Consider the following 13,438-nt stretch of genomic DNA (forward strand, 5'->3'; position numbering starts at 1 on the left):
CAGCGCCGCCTCACCCTGCCACCACCACTTGAGCAATCCCCAACTCCTCCTCCTCCTCCTCCTCACTGCCCGTGAGGTGAGTGCGTGCTGCACACCTGCACCGAGGCACAGACGCACAGGCTCCAGCACTGCAGAAGGATGGTCTTTGTAGCTGTAGTTAGAGGGAGGTCGAGACGTGAAAGGGATCTTCCCTTCACAGTTATGGGCACTGAGCAAATGTTTTGTACTTTTAAGCATCCCCATCCCTTCCTGAGGAGGCCACAGTGCTTTTGCACGCTGGAGGGCTGTCAAACCGCAGCCCTTTGTGTGGAGGTGGCTGACACCAGCCAGGGCCAACCGACTGCCCAGGAGTGGACAACAAGGACTTCTTTGGCCAAGGACATCCAAACAAACCAATGTGCATACAAAAGACTTTTTGTAGCTTTTTGTTGCTTATAGGCAGTAAGTGGGTCTTTGCTTAAAGACACATCTGAAATAATTTTTTTTATCCCTGTCTCACATTTTGCTCGACTCAGGCAGTAAGCTGTCTTTCAGCCAAGCAGATATTGCAGTGACAAATATTGCATGAAACAATTCCCAAATCACCTGTTGAAACTGTAAGGGAGTTTCCCTTGTAAAGGCAAAGCTTTAAAAGCTCACTCACTTTCTCAAAAATGTTGTTACTTTGTGCATCTGAATTAAAGTGCTTCAGTGAATGATGTCCAAGAGGATACATTTGGGAGGGTGAAATTAATGTTGAAATTAATGTTAATTATTCCTTATGTTCTCATGTATTCTTTATGTCCTCACATTTATAAGGCTTCATGGTGCAGGGCACTGGACATCATGTGAGGTGGTCCCTGTCTCAGTGAGGGAGTACACAAAGTGAGTACACAAGAAGTAAAAAAATGGGAGAATTTTTTTTTAAAAAAATCATCCTTGCTGTTATGAAATTTAACAGAAAAATCAAATTCAAAATAATCTCATTTCATTTTGCAATAAATTGAGAACTGATTGACAAAGATAACTTCACAGACATGATAATTTGAATTTCATAAAACACTTGGCATTTTAAGACACTCTAACTTAAGAACTAGATGCAACAAATGTCATCCAGACAAACTTTAAACATGTTAAGGATCGATAACTAACAGATCACAAAAAGCAGTAGTTGAAGGTAACCCCAAAGGAAAATATTCCTAGAGAGATTGCAAACAGTTCAGTTATCAGCTTATTGCATGTTTTTATCAATGATCTGGAAATTTAAAAAAAAAAAAAAAAAAAAAAAATCGCTATGGGCACCCTGTTTCAAAATGAGGATATTGAAATATTGGGGAAGCTGAAGGAAAGAGCTGCAGAATGATCTTGAGAGTAGGAGGAACTCCCTCAGAGAGGGAAAGGCAGGTTTCATATCAGCCAGTAGGACACAATGCAGAGATACCCCAAGGCTGACTTGGGATGCAGCACACCTATGTCAGCAGAGTAATTAGTCATGGTTAGAAGATGGGCTAATTAGCTCTGATGAAAAGCAAGGTTAATCAGGCTCAGGCTGTGTCATGCACCTATCTGGCTTTTTTATGTCCTGTTGTTGAGTAAGTTTCCCCTGTAAAACAGACTGAAACATCTTCCATCCTGCTCTGTTTCATTTCCAGCAAAAAGGTCTTAGAAACCATGGGAGTAAAACCGAAGATATCTCTGGAAGACCCAGAGGGATCCCATGAGCTGATATCCTAGTGTTCTGGAGCTGAACCACAATTACAGCTGCCTCACATGTGGAGGGCATCTCCACATTTAAATCTAGATTTAAACATGCAATACTGTACCTGAAAACAGGGTTACACTGTGCCTTGGCAAGTGTTTAGGTGCATTAATGCAATGAACATGCTCATAGGTGAAAAACATGGTCCACTCCTCCTCTTCCACCACCCAAATTGCTCTAAGATGCACCACCAGCTGTTTTTTCCATAGAAGATAAATCTTTTTCTCCCATCTGTTTCCTAGAACTTTGTTCCATACAAACAAATTTGTCACTTCTGAGCATAATCAAGACTCTCCTGATCTCAACACCAGTTCTGCCCCGGTGACTCAGTCTGAAGTTCATTGCAACAGTAGAAGCCTTCTATTATCAAAAGGAAGATAATCCCAAGCATTTTCTGACCTGCCGTGACCAGTCTCTTCGTATAGCACAGCTCCACAGTGCAGGGCTGTTATTGTGAAAGACTGAGCTTGTGATCTGCCTGTTGCAGAGCTGTGAGAAGAGAGCCTTTGGCTGCTATCTCCCCCCAGAAGACCTCTAGGATTTTTAATGATGGGGAACCACTCTCTCAGGACAATCCCTGCAAAAGACCATTTGCAGGAAAGTGTTGAACAGTTGCAAAAAATATGTCTGGAAGGGATCTCAAAAGGCCCTCTTGTATTGCCCTATTCTATGCAAACAGCTAGCAGCCACTTCCCATCTTATGAAACTCTGGGAGAAATTGCAAGGTAATCTTTCAGGAACAGTCAAGGCAGGTGAAGATGAATGAGAGGACAGGCAGCAGCAACTCCAAGAGAAAATGAAAGGAAAGTTGGGCAACGTGACTACTACTTAGGCTGAATATAGGTGGTTCTGTGAATAGCAGCTCAGAGGACTCATTTGACCACCTGAAACAAAGATGACCTAATCCAGGGATATTTTTTATTGATGGTGAAAACTGTATAGATTTTTACAACACTGATAGTAGCTTAAGAAACTTATTTTCAAAGATTAGTGAAGAAAGCCAGTTAAATAAAAGCCTCATAGTGGACAGACAACCAAATCAGAGATGACAACCTTCAATAATTAAGATAAGCAAGAGCAACACAATGGATTAGCTATTTACCAGAGAAATTCCAGTTCAAGGGATTGCTGTTCTGCCAGACAGAAAAAAACCCATATAAATACTGGTTTGATTCACATTTTAATGTGCTACATATTTCATTATTATCTTACACAACACTGTATTAATTTATATGGAATATATATATCAATTGGTAAAGTAACAAGGTAACAAAACTAAACACAAATTTGCTGCTTTGAAGTTTTTTTGGATTAAACCACTGGTAAATTCCAATCTGTTCGTCTGAACGGTCATGTGAATAGGATGGAGTCCAGCACGTCCTCAGGATGATGTGATTTCTACTGCAAGTATCACTGGCAAGCATCAACCATCTTGATCGCACCAGGTAATAGACAACCCAAGAAATGTCACGTGGAAGGTTGAAGCTAGTGAGTGGTGGCTAATAATTCCGCTGCTTCCTCCGTGCCACTGCCAAGCGCAAGGCTTGAATAATCAACTTCTCGTTATTCAGGATGTTGTAATCAGTCAGTTTCACCAGTTTGTCAAAATTCTCTTCACTGAAACACACTTCCCTTGTCGTAAATGGGGAGAGGATGCTGGAGACATCAACTTTGCCTTCAGCCATGTCTTCAGGACTCCTTTCCACACCTGAGGGACAAACCACAGGGAGATGTACCAATAAGGTTTTATTGCAGTATGTGGCTCATATCAGTCATTTAAGTAATTATAGGTAGAAAAGGGAGATTTGGAGGGAAAGATATAATTTGCCAGAGGGATGTGAAAGTTGTCTTGTAGCACTGTATTCTTCAGCCTCTGGATCAAGCCTCTGTCCAAAAATGATGTAAACCCAAACAGCTGGGAATGAAAAGAACATTGTTGAGCAGCAGCAGCGCTTGTAGACCACTTCTTGGACAACATAAAGTCTTTGTTACCTAAACTAGAAAAGTACAGGCAAAAGGAAAACAAGATACTCTTGTACTGGATGAAATAACAACCCTCTCACTGAAAGTTCAGGATAAATGATGGCACTCAGACAGAGGATATAGTTCCTATTAAAAAAAAAAGATCTCTGTCCACTCAGTCCTCAATCTGGGAGGTTACTTTTAAATATGTGAACAAAACCCAGATGAATGGGCTATCACCAAAACCTCCAGAAGGTTTTGCCTCCATCTTTGTTTGCAAGCAGCAGCGCATAACAAGTCCATGTCTGTAGAGTAAAACAGCTTGTGTTGAGTACCTACCACCCATGCTGTACGTATTTTGGAATTTTTACCTTCATACTATCTCTAGTAAGTCCTGTGGAGTAAATGCCTATTTTAATCTCAAAGGTATTAGGAAAGCTTCTGGATTTCTCACAGTTCGGATGCACTGACACAGGCCAGTTACTTTTGTCCATGATGAGACTGATAATGCCAGCATTGAAAGAAGGTCAGAGATGACAGTGAGATGTTAGATATGAAATGGAGAGGACACACTAGGCAAGTGACTTTTTATTAAATTGCTAGCCACAGATGACTCACCAGGAGCTTTATATTTCTTGAAGGTGTCATTTACTAGGGGGAAAAAAAGCACTGTAGGAGCTTGTGGACTGTCAGCATCTTCAAACACATAGCACTCCTTCAAGTTCTCCCTGTCTTCCTCACTTATCTCAATTTTGGGAAACGGAATTCCTTGCCCTGAGATGTACTTTGCAATCTGATCCAGAGGCTAGATGAATGAAAAAAAATAAATAAAATTAATACAAAGAATCAAAACTCAAAAAAGATCCAGAGACCTAGATTTTTTAAACTCCAGCAGCTAACATGAATATTCTAAGGCTTGAATCTTCCTCTGGGAAGATGTTAAGTTTCAGATGGCAACAGCCATCTGAAACACCACACCAGACATTGCAGCTTATCTTATTTTCTGCATCGCTTTAGGAAAAACAAGAAAACAGTCACTTTCTTTGAGCTTGCAAATGGAGCCAAAAGCCACAGGATTGATTTTATCATTCCAATTAAACAGGTTCAGAAGGGGAAGGCAAAGAAACTGCAAGAATGGAGAAGGAACACATCCATCCAGTTATTCTGCATCGTCTTGACTTCTTCATTATTTACCACTTCCCCAGTCTTTCTGTCCTCTGCACAGTTTGTGATCATTTGATAATGACTCCCTATTAACAAATACATTTATCAACATACCTTATGACCTCATGAAAAAAAAAACTTTAACAACTATATTTACTATAAGCCTATGTTTATTTTTATATTATCATTATATATGCAACACTAATTGTATTATTTTTCATTATTAATCAAGTCCAGCATCAGCCAGTACATTTCCCTAAGACTGATATGAGATAAAGAGGTGCAGAGACACATAGGTTTTCCCATTTAATCTGTTAAAATATTGTCAGGACTTTCCATTGCCTCTGTAACTTGCTCAGTTCAAGGATAACCAAAATCAGTATCAGAGCTCCAGAGTGCTCTGCAGTCAGCTCTTCAAAAACTCTTGGATCCACTGCAGTGAAGACCTTGGTGATTTTAAAATGCCTACATCCATCACTGTCTTCTAATATCCTTCTTAGTACTGAGAACTAAATCACCTAATAATCTAAATAATAAATCAGATAATAATCACCTAATACCCATTCCAGTACTGGAAAGCTAGTTGGTTTAACTGACGAGTGCTGGAGACCAAAAGACCATGAAGGAAAAAGATCTCAAATACCATGGCTTTTCTTACCAGTGTCTGGGACCCTCCACTGTAATTTAAATGCAGGATGACATCCACCTCCCTCTTCGATCTCAAAAGTGGTGGGTAGCTGGTATTGATGAAAAAACCAGTATCAACCAGGGAGAGCTCATCGTCTGCTGTTTCCATCAGTTTATTTGGGAAGGAGTCTATCACTGTGTCTGAAACACAAACATTTCTCATTACAACAAATAAAAAACAAGATTGACTGCTCCTCTGCAGAAAGTTAAAGAGGGAAGAATGGAGAATTTTGTCTCCCAGTTTCCCTGCCTTCCTTTGACTCACTAGCAGCACAGATTTACAGGAGTAAGTGACACACTACAGCTTTTTCCTTCCTTTCTTCCTGGACACCTCAAGCAGCTTTGGCCCTAAAGGGGACATCCCTCCTGCCTCCTCAGGCTGAGCTCACCTTGTCCACTGGAACACAATCCCTAGACCACCAAATTCAATTTCACCCCTCAACCCCCCCAAAAAATGAAATGCTGTTCAAATCTGGTTTCCTTGTCTTCCATTTGTGGAAGGGAGAAGTGGAATTTCAGAAGAAGTCAGTCTTGTCTCTTCCTCCTTGTTGGAAATCCTAAATGAATTTCCAAACCTAAAGTTCCTCCAAATGTTACTGAAAAAACATGCTGTGTTACTGTGCCTTTCCAGGTAGAAAATCCTTCACTCTCCAGGTACTTGCTATGCATCTGGAAGCCTCTGATAAAATTGGGATACTGTGCAATGGTTGGGCGTCCTGTTAAGACATCTCGCAGAGCAGAGGAGAGGGCACTTGAGGGAGTTAATAGACATGTGTCTACCTCATAGGGATTCATGGAGAGAAAAGGTTCTTCCTCTGCAAGAAGGAAAGAAGAAGTTCTGAGTTTAGGACAGTTTTCTGAAATGATCAATATTTTTAAAAATGGAGTAACTAATAAGCACGGTTGTCACCATCCCCCACCCCAAAGGTAAATCAAACATAGTTATAAGCCCTTAAGGTCTATGCTACCAAATAAAACTCAGCATTAGTCAGTGAATTAAATGACAGCTACCTGCAGGCAGCAAGCTGCCAGGCAGTAAGCACCACTCTAGGCTTCCTCTATTGCTGCACGTGGTGGAGAGGAGAGCCGAGTCCCAAAAACATACAGGAGGACAACACTGGCCTTTGAACAGGACACCTTCAGAATGCATGTGAATATCAGTTAGCTAAGTTAGGAGGCCAGTCACTCCAGGTTCCCTGTGCAATTAACAGCAAGAGCGAGCTTTCTCCATGGGCAGTTTAGTGGAGACAACAGCCCTCTGCAAGAGTGGTTTTCTCTACTGACAGTATTAGTTGCCAAGGAGAACCATATCCTTAACTTAACAATCTTAAGATGTGTTCTCAACACAAAATGATTTTTACATGTCTGCTGGAGACTGTTTTTGTGTCTGTATGTCCTTTAGAAAAAGGCACAGCTTTGCCAAAGCTTTGCCAAAGAAGCACAGTTTAGTTCTTCTAAATCAGACAGAAAAAATTCTTAGCTGACATGTCTGCTTTGCTTTCCTCATCTCTCTCTCTGATTTCGACAGCATCTCTTTAGGCATTAGACCTCTGCACAGAATATAAGCAATATATACTCGTGGTAAAAAAAACCTGCAAAAATATCTCACCGATATCTTTTACTCTGTCTCTGGTCCATCTATACCAGAAGTCCTCTGAATCGGTAGCCAAATTCCAGACATACATCACATCTATGGAAAAGATACTACTCCACATGCCTGTGATGTGAAAGAGAGAACAGAAACTGATTGATAGAGTAGTCTTGGAAGAATTTTAATTGATACATGCGTTCAGTCCTTCCCCTTGGATACTTCCTTTCTGTCTGTCTGGATATCTTTGTGGGCATACTTCCTAAGTATGTCCTTGCTAATGCAAACTCACACCTGCTCAACCTGTTTGCTGGTGTCTTCCGAGTGCTGTCCACCACAGACCACGTGCTTACTCGTGCCAGCTGCCTCTCGAGTAGGCCACCTTTCCCTCTAGGTCATAGTCACCTTGCATATAGCAGATCCGAGTCTCTGAGAGTCTCTTCACCATCCTTCCCATAAAGAATTCACTTCCAAAATGTTCTGCACGAATAAATGCTCCGTACTTCAGGAGACCGACTTCATAAGGAGTGAACTCCAGCCACTCTATGGCAACAGCAGCCAGATCATGAAAAGGCAATAATATGTTAACTATTGCTAAACAGAAGAGTACTAGAGAGCAGGAACAAATAATGAGAAAGGCACTGGCTAGTTCATAATATGCCGTTCACCAGCTATAGCTATATCTATATTGCCTGCAGTACTAATGCCATAAGGTCACATCAAGGGAGGGCGGTCCCAGGCTGTGATACAACAATCTCCATCAGAAAAGCCCTGGTCTGAATGAAACCATAAGCATCCCCTGCAGTTAATCTTACCCAAAAGTATGTATTGCTCATGTATAACTTGTTCCCTTTAGGGCACCAGTGACAGAGCTTAGCATTCACTTGGTGTCAGGTACTCAGCTGCTCATGTTAAACAAATACTGTGAAAATTAATGCTAGAGGAAACAGTGATTTTCCTGCCACTGGACCCAAAAATTCAAAGTTTTCCCTTTAATTGGTCACAATAAGGCCACATGGGACTACCATGAGAATTCATTTCATTGCAAGGTTTTTGTGACCAGGATAAATTGTGAGTTTGGCATCTTCTGTGGTATAACTATATTTTCTCTTCTGGCAACATGAATTTGAGAATTTGAGAGAACTCAGATTCTAAGGACTAAACATGTTTGAATTTTTTATTTTTAAGTGTTAGTCACTATTATCTGAAATTTTAAATGGGTTTTTTTTGCAATTAGAATGAAAGGACTATTGTATTATTAAAGCTGATTACATGCATTTAGTCTTAATTTGGATTACTTAAATTATAAACATGTTAAGAAATCTAAATCATAACCATTACCTCTGAATGCCTGAGCACTATAGCTGGACTTGAGGTTGATGGCCACATAGATGGGCAACGGGTTCTGACCGTTATCCACTGCCTGCCGTTGGTCCGAGAGTCTATGCTCGTCTTTCTGGTTTTGATTAAAAATGGTTAATGGAATGAGGTGAAAAACAACTTGCACTTGAAATATTATAATGTGAATTATCAGCTTTATCCAGGTTCTCCTTCCCATTCTCTGCTCACTGGATTGTTCAGAAATAATCTGCCATGGAACATTCCAAACTTGGCAAGCACCCCATAAGAAGCAGCTACACCCTATATGGGTTCTCAGATTTTGAGATATGCAGAGAGGTTGAATGTAGATTCAGCAAGGAAAAAAACATTCCCAGGAAGAAATATGTGGCTAAGTGGAAGGTAAGGTACTTTCCTTGGCTGGATCTCAGCGAACAGAGTTGATCATATTTTAAGATATTTTGCAAGTATATTCATATGCAAGAATATATTCTATTGCACATGACAATTTAAATCTTCCTTGTATAAACATAAACCAGAAGGAAACTACTTAAGTTATACTATTTTTAAAGTACCAAAATTTCTATCGCTTTTTCTTAAAACTTGATAACATATTTAGAGAATGGTCTTTCCCACTCTTTGAATCATTTCCCTATGCAGTCTATAACTAAGTCACTTTATAAATGCATATCTTCATTTATGCTGGTGAAGTAAATTATTTAAAATTTTTAAGTGCCTCTTCTAGTCAGAATATGTAATGTCCAAAGTGTTTAGTTTACATTTCAAAATATTTTTTTCCTCAGCATTTTTTTTCGTTTAAGAAGAAAGAACACCTTTGACTGCAATGCCATGGCTCCTTCAGTTCAAGGTCAACCTCACTTTAAAGCAAAAGTAGTGTTTAAATAATGGATCTGAATATACAGAATTTAATCAGCCACTAAACTAACTATTTGCATTAGTAGTACTGAATGGCATCCCAGGATTTATTTTCTTCTCCTTTATAGCTATAGAAGTTCATCAGGTTTCTGGAAAAAAGGAGTAATACCTTATCATGTAGCATGGATTCAATGACAAGCCCCCAAAGGTCTATGAAAGAAGTGTTATGTCCTTCTTTAGTCCTCTCCATCAGGTCATTATAATAGTACTTCAGACAATCCAAAGAAAAACAGCAGATCTTAGATTTGGTTACTTGCTTGCGAGCTTCCTTGATTGCATCCTCCAGATATTTTTGTGACCAATTAGCATCTTCATATAAGTTTGCCATTGTCCTGAATAAACATTAGAAGAAAATAATGAAAGAAGAGTAATGCTGTGGTTTGGCTTCAGAGGACTGTTGTGCCACCTGTTTGCCTCTTTCTTCATTCTTATGGGGTTCACAACTAAAAATTAAACACACCTTAAATACTCTCATTTCAAGAGCAAACAAAACCTCCACGCTTTCCTGGTTTTGATGATAAAAGTTTATGTGGGCTCAAAAATGATCTGAGAAATTCAAGGGAGAAAAAAAACCCCACCCAAGGCTATTAAATACAAAGACTCTACAAGTCCTCAGAACATCCAGTTCTTGGAAGGTGGGGAGTATCCTAGGGAGCAGTCACTACTAGTTTGCTCTAGTCCTACATTTGTTCCCAAGTATCTGCTAACGGCTCCTGCCAGCAAGAGAACTGGGCAGTTCTTGGGTCTTGGGCATGTCCTGGTATGGCCATTCTTACTTGTCTCCTTGAAGTCATAACACAAACAGGTACAGTCAGATCTCCACGTACATACAGAGAAGTTAAAAGAATTTTGGCAAATACGTAGACAAACCTGCCATTAAGGTTTGGACTTATATAAAGGACTGACACACAATTCAGTGCAAAAATCCTCTCCACTTCCAACCAGGTGTAGAGGAATGGAGCTACCTAGAACCCACTTGATTAAATACTTAAGTTATTTTAAGTATGACATCATTTGCTGTATGCCCACTGGGAGAAGAGAGCACTTTATAATGAGCAACCATAGCAGCAGCCTCTCTGAGGTCAGTAACTTGGCGTCATTTGTTGGACTGTCTGTGACAGTATTAATTCCACTAGCCCCAAATACACCTTTTACCAGAGGGAGATGCACTCTAAATCCAAAATGGAAGTGCGAATAACCAGCAAATGGCAGGCATAAATTCTTCTTCCCATCTTTCTTCAATTTCCAGTCTAAAGACAAATTCATTGCATTCAGTCTAAGGTATAATTGATAAAATATGAAAAGGTAATAGAGCATTTACATGAAAATATCAGGCATAGACTGTGTCAGTGTGGTGACAAAAGCAGCTGATGAATGTGACAATTGATCTCTCATTCAGTATGTTTTGTTTCTTTGCGCTAGGTGGACACAGAGGAGATTGTGGGGAAAATGGAAATGCTTTTGCTTTACTAAGTGCCATATAAGCTGATGGTGCTGTACAAATAGTCAACAGTATTGAGCAGAGAGTACAAACATAAACCTTGTTTGGGTCATTCTCACCATGTGGTACCCGATAAACCACCGATGTAGGAAATGCAGTCTAACAGGTTGAGTTTCTGGAGACCCAGCAGGCTGCCATACATCGCTGTCAGCGATCTCGTCCCTCCCCCAGTTGTCGTGATGGCCACCACCGGCACCTGTTCAACACAGCAAGGCAGAAGGAGAGAAAGCCATGTATGTATTAGAGACAAGCAATCCTTCTTGCTGCAGAAATCAGATAACAGGTTACAGGTATTGATACAAGCAGTGACGTTACTTCGTGCAAAAAGGACGTAATTGTTGCAAAAGGCTTCTGTTGCCATCACCTGACTGATGGGAGAGGGAAGGCTTATGTCTTACCCACTCAGATCAGGTGGGCAGGAGGCTGTTTACTTAATATGTAATTGGAAATCAACCTCATCACCCTGGAATTCTTCTCAAAGTGTATTATTAGAAGCTGTCGTAGAAAATACAGGATTTACCATGCTGGAGCAGATTAGGGATCCATGATTCTGCTTCTAACAATGACCAGTGTCTCAGAAGAATGCACAGCACCCTGTAATCAGCCAGACCGCACAATAGCTGAAGCTTTCCTGGCCTCAGGCCACTAATTACTTTATGTCCTGAAGCACAATCATTGATAGGGCTTCCCCCCCTCCAAGGTGCAAGTATAATTGAAGAGACAGACTATTCTTCTCTTAATCTTTCCGTGATCTAGTACACCCTTTGCTTCCGTTAGCATCTTGAGTTGTGTGGATGCTTACATGCCCTATGGAAAATGTCTGTTTATACCTTTCAAGTATTAGCTTCTAACTTCATCAGGCAATCTGCTGTTCTAACGTCAATGAACAGAGCTTGAAGAAAATTTTCTCCTATTCTATGAAATTAAAAAAAGAAAAAAAAAAGTTCTTCCTACCCTACACTCGATAAGAACTTAAAATCTAGGAAAATTTATAAAATAATGAGGAAAAACCTGATCATCTTAACTAAAATTAGAATAATTTCAAAAAGTTGTATTTTGGTTTTCACATTTGCTAACCTTTTTCATTATGAATTAAAATTCTAATGATAATTTTTTTTTCCAGTTCAAATGTAAGTCAGTTAACAAGGTAGAGGGGATTTTTTCCATAATTTTGAAGTTAAATACATGAATAGGAGAGCCAAAGTAATAAGACCTTTTCAAAAAACATCTTTGGTCTTACCATTTTGGTCTTACCACCTCAACGACTTTTCTATGTGTCAGGAAACTCTTAGCTAGGTAAAAATGCTCTTTCCAGCTTTCTTGAAAACTTTATTTCCTATATTATTTGGCTCTGAAATACAAAATATGTTTTTTTTTTAATCTGTGCCCTATCCACAGCATTATTTCTTTTAATTGTCAGCTAAAGAGAATACTTGCTGTTGGTATATTTGTACTTTTCTGATTTTCAACTACCCAGCTAGGCATAAGCAGTTACAAAACTTATGACTGAATTATGGAGGCAGGAGCAGGGGCTACAGTGATAAAGCTACCCTTTTAATCAGCTATTTCATCTACACCTCAACAATGCTGTAAGATTCACTCTTCTTTTCCAGCTTGACAGTTGTATTCTAGTAGTCAGTTTTCCCAACAATACACCTTTTGTGCTGCAGAAACCAACTGAAGTATTTTTATTCAGATGTCTGTGTGAAAATTTTTGCTTCCTCCCCTCAAAATCCTGTACGAATGCCATGACCATGACGTTGTCTCTGTTACTGAGCTAAGGCACACTATTTCCCAGGCAGCATCCCCCAGCTGTTCCATGACTGCCCAATATAAATTTTCCTCCTGAGACCCATGAGCAATATCAAGAATAAACAGGAATGGGTTGAATTGAGGAGCTGTTGAGAAGTTTTGGGGGCTGTAAAACCATTATCCTGCCTTCCCCGCTCTGCTGCATGAACCAGCTACTGCTTCTCTTGATCATCTCTTGCCCTAGGTGGCCAGGCCTGCCCCAGAACACCAGGATTAATTAAGCTGTTTTTTTATTTGTGGTTTCAATTTGTGAGCCAGGCCCCTATCCCTGGAGAGGAGTTGCTACCGGGGACTGTATTGGCTTGCCTCGTGCTCTTTCAGATCCTCCTCCAAATGAAGAATCTTTTTCAGAGCAGCAGCAACATATTTCTTCCTTTTCCGCAGGAAGTCCTGCTCTTCCATGCACAGGCTAAACCCCAAGCGCACATCCAGGTCTCCTGAGCTGGAATAAGGAATGGGACAAATCAGTGCACATGTCACGTATAGCTGATTTCAAGACCTGTAGACCAGGTAGTCAGTAAACTCCACAAATCATGTGTAAAACAAGCTATTTCCAAGTCTGCATATTGATCAAGGAATAGAAGAAAAAGGAGCATTTCTATTGCCAGCAAGGAGTAGTAGTGAGGATGAAGAGGAGTTCCAAGGTGCTTTAGATTTCTTGTGGACACAGGCACAAAGACAAGACACACAAGCCAGGGAAAGATCACCAAAA

General features: G+C 40.1%; 1 protein-coding gene across 1 annotated transcript in view; it reads right to left on the reverse strand.

Annotated features, from left to right (window-relative positions):
- Positions 1 to 3,237: 3,237 nt before the first annotated feature.
- LOC140652930 (cytosolic phospholipase A2 epsilon-like) overlaps positions 3,238 to 13,438 on the reverse strand; it is a 33,407-nt gene continuing 23,206 nt past the window's right edge. Inside the window, exons 12-21 of the mRNA XM_072864373.1 lie at positions 13,033 to 13,168; positions 10,974 to 11,110; positions 9,523 to 9,745; positions 8,481 to 8,595; positions 7,545 to 7,682; positions 7,161 to 7,268; positions 6,175 to 6,366; positions 5,523 to 5,692; positions 4,319 to 4,505; positions 3,238 to 3,446 (exon numbers count right to left, since the gene is read on the reverse strand). Coding sequence (XP_072720474.1) covers positions 3,238 to 3,446; positions 4,319 to 4,505; positions 5,523 to 5,692; positions 6,175 to 6,366; positions 7,161 to 7,268; positions 7,545 to 7,682; positions 8,481 to 8,595; positions 9,523 to 9,745; positions 10,974 to 11,110; positions 13,033 to 13,168 — 1,615 coding nt within the window. The remainder of the gene's footprint in view (positions 3,447 to 4,318; positions 4,506 to 5,522; positions 5,693 to 6,174; positions 6,367 to 7,160; positions 7,269 to 7,544; positions 7,683 to 8,480; positions 8,596 to 9,522; positions 9,746 to 10,973; positions 11,111 to 13,032; positions 13,169 to 13,438) is intronic.

The sequence above is a fragment of the Ciconia boyciana genome, chromosome 6, assembly GCF_034638445.1.
Source record: "Ciconia boyciana chromosome 6, ASM3463844v1, whole genome shotgun sequence".
Lineage (NCBI taxonomy): Eukaryota > Metazoa > Chordata > Aves > Ciconiiformes > Ciconiidae > Ciconia > Ciconia boyciana.